Source organism: Cryptotermes secundus, unplaced genomic scaffold (genome assembly GCF_002891405.2).
Source record: "Cryptotermes secundus unplaced genomic scaffold, Csec_1.0 scaffold167, whole genome shotgun sequence".
Classification (NCBI taxonomy): domain Eukaryota; kingdom Metazoa; phylum Arthropoda; class Insecta; order Blattodea; family Kalotermitidae; genus Cryptotermes; species Cryptotermes secundus.
Window position 1 is genome coordinate 56690 of NW_019742553.1, and position 17901 is coordinate 74590.

The 17901-nt window shown below is 38.1% G+C and overlaps 1 protein-coding gene across 2 annotated transcripts in view; it reads right to left on the reverse strand.

The window, feature by feature from the left end:
• LOC111873299 (dmX-like protein 2) overlaps nucleotides 1-17901 on the reverse strand; it is a 196670-nt gene that overhangs the window by 47822 nt on the left and 130947 nt on the right. For both annotated transcript variants that reach the window (XM_023867896.2, XM_023867897.2), the window contains exons 39-44: nucleotides 12070-12273; nucleotides 10954-11169; nucleotides 9766-9933; nucleotides 6587-6819; nucleotides 3250-3425; nucleotides 575-717 (exon numbers count right to left, since the gene is read on the reverse strand). In XM_023867896.2, the coding sequence (XP_023723664.1) occupies nucleotides 575-717; nucleotides 3250-3425; nucleotides 6587-6819; nucleotides 9766-9933; nucleotides 10954-11169; nucleotides 12070-12273 (1140 nt within the window). The remainder of the gene's footprint in view (nucleotides 1-574; nucleotides 718-3249; nucleotides 3426-6586; nucleotides 6820-9765; nucleotides 9934-10953; nucleotides 11170-12069; nucleotides 12274-17901) is intronic.

The window sequence follows — 17901 nt, forward strand, 5'->3', positions numbered from 1 at the left end:
GATTTTTCACTTATTCTTTCCTGTTAACGATTTTATAACTTCTCCATAGGACCTTAGTTCCAGTTTTGCTGCACAAAGCTCTAACATTAATTTTTCACAACACAAACAGATGCTTCCATTCTCTTCACTTATTCTACTCCCAGAAACCGGAGCTTAACTCATGCAATTCCAACAATGTCTGCCATCATTACCTCACCATACACACAGCCATAACAACCTCAAGTCTCAATTTCAAATGTTTAACAGCTGGGCTTGTTCCAGACATACATACACACAGCAAAGAATACAAATACAATGTGTATTCAACTCCCATAAATTTCAAAATTTTTACTGGACCAGATGTGTTATGCATATAAAATTTTGGGGGGTGGGGACTCTTCAGAAATAACAATTTACAAGAGTGAAAAGGAATGGAAGATAATATTAAGATGAATCTAATGGACATAAGTTGTTGGGGACATGAAATGATTGTTACTGTCTCAGGATCAGCTGCGATGCTAGTCTTTGGCATGAGAGGTATTTGAACTTACACGTTTTGCTACTGTAGCATTAATAAGTTAGTGATTTGACTTACCAGGCCATTTGCAGGGATGAGTTGTAACTTGCAGTGGTTCATCACTACTGTATCGCCGCCGTCGGGTATGGCTTGCTATCAAGTGACTACTTGGACAAACAACATTCAGGTGTGCTAGGGACTCCAGACCAAAACTCTGGAAGCTATAACACAACACATAATTAGGCTTAAATTGAAAAATATACATAAACATTTTGAACTTATATACACCACTGTCCTGTGAGCAGTAACCTGCTTTCCTTAAATCTTTTCATATTGTCACATATCCTGGTAATGCAACAAGTAATTAATGAGTTCCGGATTGGATGAAGTGATTTACTGGATATTTACCAGGCAGAATTACAATTAGTTGTAACACAATCTTACTGTAACTGTAACACTTCATAATTATGAACTGTAACTACATCACATAAAATAAAGACCACTCTGATTTCTAATTTTTTCTGACGTAGGTTTTGATTCTATCTTGTTGCATTCTGCCTTCTGTTGGTCAATTCCCTCCCTGAGGTAGGTTTTGGTTGAACCGTATGGAGATGACCTCCTTCAACAGTAGAGTTACTGTGTTCTTCACTGTCACTGAGCTTTAGGGGTTCATTTCTGTATGTGCTGCCTAGGAATTGATGTGACTCTGTTGCAATGTATTGCTTCTTCATTCGTATTTGTTGCCATGGAAACATGTTCCAACAATCCACCATCCAGCAGCAGCGCCTTCCGTGTTGCCATGGGAACATGCTCAGTGAAGCCTCACCCAGCAGATGGGCAGATTGAAGCTTTCAGGCATCATGACACAATATTAACAAAGTATGTCAAAAGTACATTGAATTTTTATTAGACATATAAAATCTAAACAAAACTGAGACTGAAAAACCAATATCAATTATAATTTTATAATAAACTCAATTATCTGTAAAAATTCACCATATAAAGAACTATGACAGTGCCAAAAGATTATATGTGGGCTGTTTGGAAAGTAACCTCCATTTATTTTAAGCAAATCATGTAGGAGCGGTGGAGAGCTTGCATATACAAGGTAGCATCACATGACACACTAACCTGTAAATCATTGCATAATTGATCACCTAGTGTTTTTTCTTGTATCTACAAAGTGACTTATGATGTGTTCTGCGAATGATAATCCTGCCAGCTTCGAAATTCACACTGTTATCCACTTTCTTCATGCTGAAATCATGAGTGTTCCAAAAATCCATTATGAATTATGCATAACGGTTTAGGGCCAAAGTGTAATGAATGAAAGAACTGTAAGACAAAGGTGTAGAATGTTCAAAGATGGGTGAACAAATGTTCACAATGAAGAGCAAAGTGTCTGGCCATAAGTACTGAGTGATGATTTTGTTCAAGGTGTTGATCAAAAATTTATGAAAGACAGCACTTCACAATTCCAGCACTTTTGTGTGAATTTCCACAAATTTCATTCACAGTTCTCTACAAGATTATCACAGTTAGGCTATCACAAGTTTAGTGCAAGATGGGTTCCAGAAATGCTCAAAACGCAGAGAATGACATTGTTTTTTTAGTTTTTTTTAGAGTGATACCACAAAGATGGTGATGAATTTCTCAGTCACATCATATGAGTAACAGGTGATGAAACTTGGGTTTCATTTGTGAATGCTGAAACCAAAGAGCAGTCAAAGTGGTGGATGGACACACATTCACCAAACAAGCTGAAAAAGTTTAAAGAAATGTCTGCCTATCACAAAAGCTGATGGCAACTGTTCTCTGGGACAGGAAAGGAGTACTGATGGTGGAATTAACGAAACAGGGGACCACAATAACGTCAGAAGTGTACTGCCAAATGCTAAAAAACATCGGGTAGGGCCATTCAGAATAAATGGCATGGAATGCTCATATCTGGTGTAGTGCTCCTCCATGACAATGCACATCCACATGCAGCTGCTCATACTCAAGCACTGCTGGAGCATTTCAACTGGGAGTTGTTTGACCACCCTCCCTACAGCCCTGATCTTGCTCTGAGCAACTACCATCTGTTTACCTACCTGAAGAACTAGTTGAAATCACAGCACTTCAAAAATAATGAAGAGTTGATGGAAGGTGTCAAAATGTGGCTGAGCTTACAAGCAGCAGACTTCTTGGCCAAAGTCATAAAAATAATTCTCTGATATGACAAATGCCTAAATTCCAGCACCTTAGGTATGTAGGCATTTTTGTGTATAATAAAAGTTTTTTCTCATTGCTTGTTTTGCTAACAATTCACTGGAAGTTACTTTCTGAATAGCTCTTATATATACCACAAGAAAAAGTTTCAGTCACTGCAAAAGAATTCATAGCATTCATATTGGATATGAAGTTCTCATGGCAGTGATTATGAAGAATATTATCTCCTGAATGTGATGCCATGGAATGCGCTAGAAGTTTACTGACTTCTGGAAGAAGATGCTGTCTCCATCTTAGGGTTGAAGAATAAGCCAAGCAAGCGGAGCTTGCCGCTTTCTTGTTGCTAGTTGTTTGCTTGGCTCGGCCTTCAACACCAAAGATTGAGACAGTATTTTCCTCCTAAATGTGAATAAACTTCTACCAGACTACATGGAGGCACACCATGTACAATAATACTCTTCATGTTATTCATGTTAACAGCTTTTGTCATCATGTCATCACTCAGTATATTACTGCAATTAAGAATGAAGAGAGATCCTTACTTGTCAGTCTGTTGTTTCACACTGAAAGTGTCAGAGTCACAGAGGGACTGGTAAATGCATGCTGAAAGAGCTACTGCAAGGTCACGCAGAACAAAGACTTCACTGAAGTGTGTCCGTGAAGGCACTGGTGGAGACCGTAACTCCACTATAGTCTGCAGCATATCATGTGCTTGTGCCTGTGAGAAAAACATGAAATAACATAATTAATCTTAACATCCATTAACAAAAGTTCTTTCATGTCACAAGCATCTTGGCATCCTGTTGCAAAAATCGGCTACTTCATTCTTTAAAATTATATCATTTTCTATAGTTTTTGTTGATGTACAGTGGCTGTGTGAATCAATTATTTAACTTATTTATGAACAAATAATAGAATATAACTTGACAGTGAAGAATAATCACATAATGGCTGAACATCAACAGAAGATGCAGAAAATTACTGAATTGACTACCTAGTCATTAACCACCCAAAGTACAAATTATGTATTTCCCTATCTATTCTACTTGTCAGCACTAAACACTGCATTGCAATGTATTATTTAAATCAATGTAACAAGCAAGCCAACTGATATATTTTGTTTAAATTTACAACGCTCAACTTCAGATGTATCAGGTAATTAAAAATAAGTTTACTGCATTAATGCTGAAAATAGCTACGGCCATGGGGGCAAGAAACTGCCTCCGCACTCCAAATGTGTGAGAAATAGACATCCTCATTAAATATTTTGAGAATTTTGTGGAATCAAGGTACAGCAACCTCCAGTAAGATATTCTGGAAACAACTGAACAAAGCTTACTGAGGAGGATAAATTTGTAGATGTTAAGTCATAAAAGGCAAATTCAAATTAACCGTGTAAGATTTGAGGCTTTCACGGCAGTGACTATGAAGAAAGCAATCTTCTGGGATTTGGCACCGTGTATATGTGGTCTTAACACCACATATACATGGTGCCAAATCCCAGAAGACTGCTTTCTTCAAATTAACCGCTTTGAACAAGGAATTTATCATCCGAAGTGATGTTCACTTTATTAATATATATAAAACAATGATAATTACATGCAAAAGTAGTATGTGTACACATTGTGATCAGATTAAAGCATTTCATGCTTCTTTTTAATCAAGCATCTGGTCACTGCACAACCTGTACTCTTCTCCAAGTATAATTAGACTGATCAAGTCAAGGAAGCTGAGGTGGGCAGCGCATGTAGCATGAATGGGGGAGGACTGCATATAGGATATTGGTGGGAAAGCCAGAAGGAAAGAGACCACTGGGAAGACCAAGGCATAGGTAGGTGGACAATATTAAAATGGATCTTGGAGAGACAGGATGGGATGGTATGGATTGGATTGATCTCATTCAGGACAGGGGCCAGTGGAGGGCTCTTGTGAACATGGTAATGAACCTTCAGGTTCCATAAAATGCTGGGAAATTCTTGAGTAGCTGCAGAATTGGTGGCTCTTCAAGAAGGGCTCAGTTCCATGAGTACTCTGTCATGTGAAGGAATGTTAGATGGGAGCAGTGGCCACGCCATAGCTCAAGTGGTTAGTCGCTGGCTTCCCACCATGGCGGCCCAGGTTCGATCCTGGGTCTGGTCAAGTGGGATTTGTGGTGGACAAAGTGGCGCTGGGGCAGGTTTTCTCCGAGTACTTCGGTTTCCCCTGCCAATCTTCATTCCACCAATTGCTCTACAATCACCCTCACCTATCATATGGGGCTGGTACGATAGGCAAGAAGTGGCTGCAGTACAAGGGACTTAGTCACACTCCACTAGCAATAAAAAATAGATGGGAGCATCTCTTATTTCACTGCCTCCTTTAATAACCTACAGATGCTTCATCAGAACATACAATTGTCCCACACATGTGGGGCTGTGATGCCAAGCATACAAACCCTACATAATTCCTGTGCATGTATCAGTTTAAGTAAGAGGAAGGAATGTTGAAATTATCTCAAATCCTTTTCATGTACCCAGTCCCAATTATTACAGCAGACCTTTTCTTCCTGCCAATACTTCTTTACACATTCGTGTTCCCAACAGTATCCTAATTTCTTTCAATAATTCTTTTCTGTCTGGTAACATTTCCGTTTACTGCTGAAATCTGATATAACATAGTTCATCAGCTGCAAGTTCAATGCACGTATTTTTAATATACACGGTTTAAATTCACTGTCATCCATTTTTCCATTTTAAATGTCCAATATTATAATGATTAAAATCTGCTGTGCTTCCTGGATCGATGATATTCTTTGAAAGTCAATTCACAACATGCTGTTCTCACATACTGGTTCATTACAGTATTTTGCTATTATTTAATTATGATTAAAACACTGTCATGTATATGGTGTTTGCATGACTAATAATAATGGATTTGGACTTGATGATTGGATTTATTGGCACGTCTTTACAATTATAGCCAATTATAACAGCTCATGCATTGCACTCCCGAATTACGTCTTTGCGATGAATGCCGTCTGAAGAATCTCTCACTGCTGCATGAATCTCAGACCGGTCTCTCTCTCCTCCTGAATTCATGAACGCACTGCCTTTTATAACCTCCACGTGGTCCGAATAGAAGTCAACAAGTCCAAGGGTTCCATTACTGTTTTTTAAGAATCCGTTGTCTCAGAATCCATGTGTTAATTCCCAAGCAAAGGTCTGCTTTTCTAAGTGTTATCCGCTGCTACAAAACATTTCGTGTTTAGCAACTTGTTACCTGGCAACAGATCATTGGCTGCTATTCATTGTAACAGAAACTAGTCTTTGTTAATATTTGGTGCCATGGAAACATGAGCACTGCGCCGTTGCTCAGTAATGGATGTCTGTTCCAGCTCCACCATTCCGGCTCTCAGCCATCATGTTACAATATATTTCAGGGTCACTTTTAAAATGGTAATGAATCATTCAAAGGCTGTTAGTGACAAAGATTATCTTTGAAAACAACATACCTCATTAATGTAAATGAGATAACAAAAGAAGGAGGTTTATCTTGTAAACTGTGCTTAGAGGGTAAGCAAAAGTGTCATCTTATTACTGAACTTTATTGTAAACTCAAGCAGCAAATTGAACATTGAAATTTAATTTCGTAAATTTTAACATAAAACAGCACTACATGGGTCAAATATTTTTTCTTTGGTGTTTGTTGTGTGTTTCTGAAGAGCAAAATCCTTATAAATATGGAACCCATTAAAAGGGTAAAATGTACATAAATTACATGGAAGAGTTTTGTGACCAAACTTTTCTAATGTTTAAGGTCTGGAAACATATTAAACAGTGGTGTCTTAACCAAGTTCCAATACATCACTAATCATAACTAATCAACACATGTACGCTATACCTGCAGGTGTCTGATGGGATCAGCTACAACAGTCTTGTTACAGGCTACACTGGCAGATAAAAGAGGCAGAGTTGTAGGGAAAGGAAGAGGGGACAGCAACTGCTGTTGAGTCTTCTCTTGCTGGAGCTCCTGAAGCAGCAGCACAAGCTCCATGCGCACTGATGCCAGCCCACCACCACTGGCTCCATGCAGGCTACAGTAGCTCAACAGTGTTCGCAGCAGTGTCTCGTTTGCTGCGGTCAAACAGGCACAATATTAAAGCAGCAAGAATATAATTCATTTCCCCTATACGAAGGCATGATGGCAGAATTCATGGAATCTTATGTCATCTACATTTATAAATGAAGACTCACAGAGAAACATAGGAAGAACCTTTGTGTGAAAATTCATACATACAAAGTCAAATAATATAAAAAAAAACCTCAGATGACTCACTTCCCCCTCCCCTCATAATCCTCAGCTGCCAATTTTTTTTTTTTTCGTTTAGAGGGGGTGGAGTCCAGCTGGGTCAACTCGGCACAGCGTCCACTGATTGGCCTATTGTACCTGCCCCGGGTGATTATGATGATGGAGAATTTGGTGAAATGAAGATTAGCAGGGGAAACCGAAGTACTCAGAGAAAACCTGCCGCAGCACCACTTTGTCCACCACAAATCCCACTTGACCAGACTTGGGATCAAACCCGGGCTGTCGTGGTGCGAAGCCAGTGACTAACCACTTGAGCCGCCAGGTAATTAGAAACTTATCTGAATCGTCATATGCATTCAAAAACAGCATACAAACTATTCATTTAGCAGTAAATGGAAGTACAAAGGTGGAGTACATCAGCTAACTATGGACTTCAGGAGTACCTATCTCAGTTACAGTTACATTAGAATTACTGGGCGAATCACTACCAACCCAAATCAAAGCATACTTCAATGCAATGGAAACATCCCAGTTCACCTTAAACCAAAAAGTTTAAGGTTATGCTTAGTGTGTTTTGGAATTCTCAGGGTGTACTGTTAGTCCATTTTCAGAAGCGTGGTGCAAATGTGAATTCTACACCATACTGTGAAGCTCTGTTGAAACTTCGGGTTGCAATTCACAGAAAATGTCCAGGCCAACTGGCAAGAGAGGTTCTGCTTCAACATGACAATGACAGTCCCCATACAGCCCGAGCAACTCAGGATAGAATTCAAGAAATGCAGTGGGAACTTCTTGAACATCTGCCTTACGGCCCTGGACTTGGTCCCTAGTGACTCCATCTGTTTGGTCCACTAAAAGCCACCTTGATGGCAAATGTTTCAGTGATGAGGAAGAGGTTGAAATGGAGGTGTGAAAGTGGCAGAGACAACAGTCAAAAGACTTCTATGCTGGGGGTTTCAACGCACTGTTAAGCGATGGGACAAGCATAACAATGTCGGCGGAGGATATGTCGAGAAATAAATGTTCTTTCCAGGTTTGAATATCACGTGTTTTATGTTTTATACCCATTTGTGACCTATTTACCGACTCTCACTCATATAAACATTTCTGTCAGATTACACATCCAACGACAAATATGACAAATATTACCTCAAAGATCTTCATAACCATTGACCAATTATTCATGCAGTATTAAGAAAAGAAAAAATTTATCTGCTACTACTAATCAAATTTCAACAAATCTTCAACAGAAAATGCTTGCATAAATTCCATGGCTGTTAGAAAAGCATTAAATCAGCATATGCTGAAAACATTTTAATCACTAACCACAACTGCTATTCCAATCAAGAGATGGGATTTAATTTCTTGACATGAAGGAGTATAATAAGACTTCTTTGCTGGTGATTAATTTTCAGCACAACAAATATAAAGAACACATTGTTTTACAATTATTGTGTTTTTGAATATTATCCATGGTCCTGTTTTTTATTTAAAATACAACGTTTTGAAGATTAGATTTTGTCACTATCTTCAGGTAAAAGCCTACTCAGTTGGGCCCAATTGACAGAGTTAGTCCTTATCTCCAGACACCCAGGACAATGCATAACGTCCAAAAACATAGTAACTGTATTACTATACCATCATCTTAAATCTTTAGTTCTTATTTACATTGTTTTACAGTTAGAAGGGTTAATATGGTTACAGCTGTCACAACAAAGCAGAAAACTTAAAATCCAGTAAGTTATGCATGCTCAGGCATAAGCATGGACAGAGTTAAGGAATTAACTCTTTCTGTAATATTGTAAGTGGTGAGAATCCCCACACCATTCTTCCCACAATGGTCACAAACTGGTGAAAATATGCTGGAACTGCTATAAATCCCACATAGCAGAAAGACACATGCTATTATAAATACTCAATTGATCCGGAAGTTGGTATGATGTGTCCACACTTGATAGAGCCCAACGAAACCTATGATATCCCCAAACCTTCTGAATTTCACATTTACATAGGCCACCAAAACCATGAGTCATGATGTAAAAACTATAACCAGCTAGAAGAAAGCAGTCTTCTGGGATTTGGCACCGTGTATATGTGGTGTTAACCGACGTTTCGGAGGAACGTATCACCTCCATCTTCAGGGTAGAAGAAAAAATATAAGAAATCCGCACGCAAAGAGACCGTGAGAACCAGTAAAAGCTTTTACCAGTTCTCACGGTCTCTTCGCTTGCGGATTTCTTATATTTTTTCTTCTACCCTGAAGATGGAGGTGATACGTTCCTCCGAAACGTCGGTTAACACCACATATACACGGTGCCAAATCCCAGAAGACTGCTTTCTTCATAGTCACCGCCGTGAAAGCCTCAAATCTTACATAACCAGCTTACCATCCACTCTGTGATATTTAAATTAAATAAATCAGTATTTCCCAAAAAGGAAGTTGTGGTGCCCAGATGGCTGTAAAGCTATTTCCAGGGGCTGCCAGAAAATGAGGAAATAACAAAAATGTTGAATTAACTTCAATCCTAAAAGGCCACATTAAATTAAAAACATAGTTTTATAGAAAATGTCCTTCACAGAGTTCATTATGGTTCTTCAGAAAATATTTTCTGGACAGCTTAATAAGATTTAAGTAATTTTTTATGGGTTGGCCCCCTCGAACATATTTATTCATATCAAAGGAACCCAAGACCAAAAGCACATGGGAACCACTGCAATCAGTCACTAATTACTATGGCTTGCAAGGCACCTCTGCATTGTATACAACAAACCTTTTAGCCATTTCTTTCGTTTCGCTGCTCGCTGAACCTTAGCCTCAAAGTCCATCTTCTCAGCCATGAGAATCTCATGAAGTGTGGGTTTTTCTCCTGGACGCATCATCATGGTAGGTGTTGTGTTGTGGTCACGCAAGTCCTGCATCGTATCCAATATGCCTTCATCTACAGTACACACATAACATGCGCAAAACATACAGCCCAGTTAGTATGTGTTACAACATGGATCTCTAACATGAGAAACACTCAACCAATGTCTATCACAATATACAGAAACTGCAGAGCACAAGAGACCCTCTGGTTTTCTCCTGGAGGTATGCTATAAAGATATCACCTACCACTCTCATTCTCAATCAGGTTAATATACGAAAACTGATTATATCTTCAATAATCTGTAAATTTCTTGAAAGTTCAATACAAAGTTTTTCTTCGCCCCTCTCCCCCCTCACAAACAAATTTTGAACATTGTAGGGATGTGTGAACTACCTGATATGTTCACCATTAAAAACCTCTGGGGTTTGGTTTGAGTTTCAAGTCTGATAAAACACATACTGTATACTTTTTTCAGTACATAAAGAAATTTCAATCCAAACAAACAGATCTTCATTCACTTGCTAATCCTCCAAGATGAAACTTAATTTTAGTCCCTACTGGAAAATTCTAACCATAATCATACTTTAAACTTCAAATACAGAATTAAATAAATTACAATATCCTGCTAATATAATTTCGTGATATTTAATATTGGCACTTCTTTATAAAATTTAAATAAAAAACTAATATATACAAATATTTCATTCAGTGCTGGGTGAATCAGAAATGGTTCAGACGAAAACTGCAGAAGACAATGACAGAAGATAATTCTGTTAATACACTTCTTATTAAATGATATACTGTAAAATTTACACTGTTATAGTAAGAAATCTTGATATAGCATAATTTTCTTAATAATAATATAGCTAGCCAAACCCAAACACCCTGCAATAGAGTAATATTAGTTGATAGGGTTTACTCGGAGAATGTTATTACTGAAAGTACTGGCAGACAGGACACCATAAAGCAAGTAATAACATGCATGAGACCATGGAATTGCACATCTCTGAAGTTGTGGAAGAACAGTCTACAACGAACATCAACACCTCTAGCTTTCTGATTTTCATACTAATCAAATGTATGAGAACTCACCAGCATTGACCGACTCTATGTCACCAAAGCTGTAGTTGCAAAGCTGCCTCAGTGCTTCCAGCCACACATACAGGTGGTAACGCAACTGCCCTCCATCCACCTCGAACCCTGTTGCCAGTGTGGACAGTTCTTCCATGAGAATCTTCAAGCATGCCACAAACTTCAGCTGTTGTGCCATGATGTCCAGCTGTCCCCCACAGCCCACTGCATCTTCTGCTGCTCAAAGTATGTGCAATATGAATCAGAAAATTGACCTTTTAAATTTACAATGGGCACTTTACACATAAAATACAATTTTGTAACTCTTCATTCAATTATGTCATTTGAACAAAATTATTCTAATATTTGTGTTAATTGCCATTACAGTTTCATTCAATATTGAAGATATTAAAACCACCAAAATTTTTTAGAAGTATGGTATCCTGGATTGTTATGCTGCTTCATTTGGAGAAAGTTCGATGTTTCAAGGGTATACTTCCAACTTCCATCTTCAGGGGTGAAGAGCAAGTTAAGCCAGAAACCAGCAGAAGTAGGTAGCAAAAAGAGCTTCAGGCAAAATCAATCTATGACTTCATGAATGGTAGTATGCACAATACTGGAGCTGTGGAATTTTACTAAACTTGCCACCTGCTTCTGACGGTTTCTTGTTTGCCTCATTCTTCAACGTCATCTGTTCATGATTTATTTAGCAACAATGTCAGTAGCTCAGACTATGTAACATCAAATGTTTAAATCATTAATGAATGATGAATTGTAAAGGATGTGGAAGGAAACAGTCATGGCCTTTTTCAAGGTACTATCCTATGATTCACACAGAGGACTGCATTAAACCATAATAAACTTATTCAGGATATTCAATGCCTGGGCACCTCTTGAACCTGCTCAGTTAACGAGTAATTCCCAAATTATTTTTTTCCACAACATCTTACCAGTACCTCCTTTATTTACCACACAACTTTTTTCAATACTGTAACCAAGCCTCAACAAAAAGAAACAAATGAAGACCTATCTACAGAAAGTTTCACACAATCTAAAGTTTACAGAGGTAGGAATTTCGGTACACCAACTTAAAACTGCACTTGCCATACCCCAGTTAAGAAGTGTATAAACACTTACCATCCTTAGACTGTTCCACTAGGCTGCTTGGATTAGCCTTCATCTCTAGCGGTCTCTGGCTGTGATCATCGTCACTCTTATTCTCATCAACATCATCGTCATCATCCCATTTCAATTCTAATGACTCTTCAGTTCGAGTAACTGGCTGTGACCAATCCAGCGATGATGACACATGAGTGGACATGTCCATGCTAGAAGAAGAGCCTGCAACACAAATCATAAATTCTTCCTTGGACAAGAACATAGCTGCTTTTACTTTATGTCAATGCAAAATAGTGTACTCCAGAAGATATGCAATGGTCCCTGCAGACAGTGAACAAAATTGGTAGAAAAACTGTGATGCATTTGAAGGTACAAAATAAACCTTTCATTAAATATGCAACTTAAATTGCTTAGGTGTGTAGGATATGAGATTTCCATGATGGTGATTATGAAGATTTCTCTCTTCTTGGATGTGGCGCCAAGCTGTTGGGTAGGTAATTACTAATATTTAAAATTAACCTACTGCCTTCATCAGGGTGGAAGTCAGAAGTAGCATAATGATACCTATATACCAACCTACATTGCATCACATTTCATTTAATGATTGATTGTAAAAAGCCGGATTACTTGACACCTGACCATGTACGAAGGGGGACCCAAAAATAACCGGAACCGACCTGTTGCGCGTGCATGCTTTGTAGTTACGAGTTGTGCTGCTAGGTGGTGTTAGCTGGGGGTCTCCCGCGACTGTTAGTGAGCTGGCGTCAGTCTGAGTTAAGTGGTTTGTCTGTGGTGCTCTGTTGTGTGCGTTCCTGTTTCAACCCTTTGGCGATTAGTGAGATGGCCGACCAGAAGGAACAAAGAGTGTGCGTGAAATTGATGAAGATCGTCGAAAGACCATTGACCAACTTTCTGAGGAAACGAACATCTCATGGAGCACGGTCCAGCGAATTTTAACCGAAGGTTTGCACATGAGACGGGTGTCTGCAAAATTTGTTCCTCGCTTGCTCGGAGATGACCAAAGAGAAAACCGCGTGAATGTTTGCCGTGACTTGAAGAGTGAAGTGCAGAACGATCAAGAATTTCACGCACACTCTTTGTTCCTTCTTGTCGGCCATCTCACTAATCGCCAAAGGGTTGAAACAGGAACGCACACAACAGAGCACCACAGACAAACCACTTAACTCAGACTGACGCCAGCTCACTAACAGTCGCGGGAGACCCCCAGCTAACACCACCTAGCAGCACAACTCGTAACTACAAAGCATGCGCGCGCAACAGGTCGTTTTCGGTTATTTTTGGGTCGCCCCTCGTATAAAAATAAACACATTGTCATGTATAAGGGGTTTGTGTGACTAATAATAACGGGTTCTGGATTAGATGATTCGATTTATTGACCCCTTCTTTTACAATCACTCTTAATTACAATCAATTATAACAGCTCACAATCCATGGCTGCCTAAGACTCGCTCCATTCCTTATTGGACTACGAGTGTATTCTCTTCTACTGCGACTGATGTGATTCTGACTTATGAATCAGTCACTTCTTGAGCTTCTGTTATCCGCTGGTTAACACTCCACAGCTGAACTCTCAACTCAACTCAACTCAACTCAACCACTGAACTCTGAACTCTCTTATAATGTTGAATGAAGAATGAATCCGTTCTTTTCTGGACAGCCACTTGCATTGTCTCTGGTAAACATGGAGAACGTTTGTTGCCTGTCTGTTGACATGGAAACATGTTCCATACCAAGTTGGTCTCCACGAATCCACATCTCCATAGAATCGTGTGTCAATTTCATAGCAACGCTTTGGTTTCCACAAGCCTATCCATTGCTGTGGAAACATGCCTAGCAAGCCATTGTCTAGCAATGGACTATTACGGCTTTCAGGCATCATGTCACATTACGAATTAATTTTATTTTTTTACTGAGAAAATAAATCGTTCTTAAACTTTCATACAAAAATAAAATATACTGCATCTGTTACTAATCATAAACTGGAGTGATCTTAGCAAGGCTGAGAATACCCCATAATACATTTTTCTCATTCATTTTACAATATATTTCATGCGCCAAAACATATCTTATCGGCATTTTGAGATAACTCATTTTAATATATTTAATAAATTTAAATTCAAATGAATATAGCAACACTCCATTTAAGGCATCTTTGGAGACCAGTAAATTTGGACACCAAACTGAGGAAAATCATAAACGGAGTAAATTTAACACTGATATTACTGACTTGCAGTGACTGCCTCTGTGGACTAGTGGTCAGCGTTCCTAGCTACAGATCCAGAGGTCCGGGTTCGATTCCCGGCGCTACCAGATTTTTTCAGAGAAGTAGTGGGTCTGGAACGGGGTCCACTCAGCCTCATGATGATAATTGAGGAGCTATTTCAAGGAAGTAGCGGCTCCGGTCTAGAAAACCGAAATTAATGGCCGTGGGGATTCGCTGCTCTGACCACGCGACACCCTCTATCTGCAAAAGTTGGCACTAAACTTCACCGACAAGCAGCAGTCGCTGTCGGTATAGTTTGCTTGCAGACTAAAATCATGGAGTTTTTTTTTATTACTGACTTGGGATCAACAAAACTGAATATTAAACATGGGAAAATGCTAAATCAAAGCACATTGAATGGGAGTTCAACTGCATTTACAAATTTTTAAACAGGTGTTTCTACCTTAAAAAAACTCTATAATGATTTTGTTACAATGGTAACAAGAACACTTTCTTCATGATTGGCTTTTGAATATATATTTCAATGGCTCGGCTACTTGATCAATCTTTCAGCTTCCCAGTAATACTGCTCAATACAGAAAATGGACACATTCCAACAGATCAAGACAAAATTATGTTCATTCAGTAAGATATATCATTACTTTCATAATATTTAACAAAATTCAGTTCTTAAGGAGTGCATCCTGTTGTGTTAACTTCCACCCTGTTACTGTTTTCTTTTCTGTCTCAAACAACAACTATCAAAATCTCATTCACATTTATTGTGTATACACGTTGCACACTGTCATACCATTAGAAACAATTGAATGTGAATGAGATTTTGATAGTTGTTGTGTTGAGACAGAAAAAACAATAATAACATAAAATTTAGATTATTTATTCAAATTTCAGGTGTTTTCTAAGTTACAGGAACTTGTTTTCACTTTCCCACTTTCCGATGACACAAAGATTCATAAAAGGGACAGAAACATTTTAGAAGTTAATGTGTAAGGTTAAAGTCTAATTTTTATGTGCTCTCTGTAGAAAGATCATGTAACAGACATGTAACAGGGGAATTACATCAATTCATGCATCTGCACATTATATTTCCAGAAGCACTGAATGGATCTCAATGACATTTCAAAAAGTCTGCTACTTTACATAAAGCTTGAATCATACTGCACTGATTTTCTTAAGAGCAGTTCATCAGAAACGAAACTGACGAATGCAAGAAAAAAATAGTCACAAAGCCCTAAAACTTTCACAATTATTGTGTTTTTGGACATTATCCACTGTCCTATTTTTTTTTAATTTAAAATATAACATTTTGGAGACTGGATTCTATCTCCATTGTACACATACTGCTTCATCTGCTGGGGATCTCTTATCCAGTTTTCACTAATGTCCAACAGAGTGTATATATAGTTTTGAAAATGATTCTCATATTGAAACGGTTTCCAATGCATCTGAAATTCTTGGAGATACCCTTAACATATAGGATAATGACTGTGCCCTGGTATGTTGTATCTGAAGGACAGTTGCTTCTTAATGGCTTCATTATGGAGCTAATGAATTCTTGTGGGCATTCAGTATCAGATCAAGCCCTGCCCCTCCTAGGACAGTAATACATACTGAAGTCTTGAAGAGTTCTGTCTTTTCAGATATAATGCTGTGTAGCCTGTTAGAAGTCAACTGAAGTTTTAGATAAACATGTTGCCTCTATCTTCAAGTTCAAAAAATAAGCCAAGCATGAAATAAGCACAAAGCACGCAGCAAGCAAAGTGATAACCTCAAATCCCACACATGAAAGTCTTAATTTAAAACGTATATACAAATAAACAGACACACAGACAGCAAGGTGATCTCATAACCCCCATTTTCTTTTTTCAAAATAAGGGAAGTAGGCTAAAAAGGATTAGTCATGTTAGTACGGAGTTGGTATCCAATATTTGGAGACTGCCCCTGTCTTCATTATCAAGGGTAATGATGTGATGAATGTTGCAGTCATATTTTGTATTAATACCACACAGCATGTTCTTGGCTATACCACAGCACACCATTGGGGGACACTCGTCACACCAAACCATGATGATGGGGACAAAGAAAGCCGTCAAACGATGGTTATTACGAGAGCCCAGATTTTGATGACCTGAAAATATTTTAAAAATGACCGAAAAATCCAGAAAAATGACCGAAAATACAACCCAAAAATGTAATATGCAGGACCTGGATTTTCATGACCTGAAAATATTAAAAAAAATGACCTATAAAATGACCGAAAAAATCCAGAAAAATGACCTAAAGGAGAAAAGAAAGAACACTTCGCTTCTATGTTATTCACATTTCAGAAAACATATGAAGAAAAATTCCCTAAAATGGCCAAAAATGACAAGAAATACCCTTAAAAGTCCAAAAATTTACCAAAAAATTACCCCCAAAATGAAAAAATGACCTTAAACCTAAAAATGTCAAAAAATTACCTATAAAATTTACATTTCTGTAACCAGCAGCTCATATCCGAGATTTATATATTTAAGAGCATCGCATAGGATACAAGAAAAGATGACATGTCATCAAAATCCGGGCCCTGGTTATTACTACATCTTGACAGCACTGACTGCCCTAGAAGATTTCACTGAACACAGTTCCCATGAAAGCTATGAATCTATACGATGACAAAGAGGGGGAGGAGGAGAAAGAGCTGACAGCATGGGTAAATACTTAATAGCAGATGTCATTCAATGATAGAAAAAACTCCAGCCATTGAATGAAAGCAAGATAACTGTACTCATGCCCATGACTTGTTTCTGTCATGTGTATAGCCAAGTTATTGAAAGTTAGTGCTGTACCGAGACTTATGAACACTTCTACACAGACACTCTTGACACAGAAGAATGAAGTGACAAGCCAACTGTGACACAGTAGATGACAAACAGGGTCAACAGGACACATTATGTATACCATAAAGAAAGTTCTAGTTCATTATTACAGGAAACCAGTAATTATAACACAATGAGTTGTAATGAAAGGGAAAAGCAGATGAAAATTGGATTAGCAGAATTAAGGCAGGAAGACAAAATGGTAACAATGAACACAAGATTCACAAAAGAACCAAGTAATTTCAAAACATAAGTTGATGATGACATCATAATTGCTACTTGTAAACATCATTAAGTATGAAAATTATTAATAAAGTTTATTGTCCCACAACAACCTCTTCAGTGTGAATGACGTACTGGTAATTTAGAAAATATATAGAGCTTCTTCCTATATTAAAGATCCAAATGGTTTTTTGCTAGCAAGTTCATCAGTACCAGTGGATTTTAAACATGAGGAAAAAGCACAACCCCTCAGGTAAGTTACTCAGGAATAAATAAATATGCAATACAAATTTCATACTACAAACTGTCACCAGTACTAATGCTATGAAACATGATATTAAGAAAGAGGAACACTGCAGTTCCATGCAGCATATTCAAGCAGAATTGCAATTAAGAAAGACATAATGTGAACAGGATAAAGAAGAAATTTATTATGTAAGATCTGAGTTATCACAGCAGTAATTATGAAATCACTGTCTTCTGGAACATCACACCACCCAGTGTGGTAGATGTGTGTACCAAAGT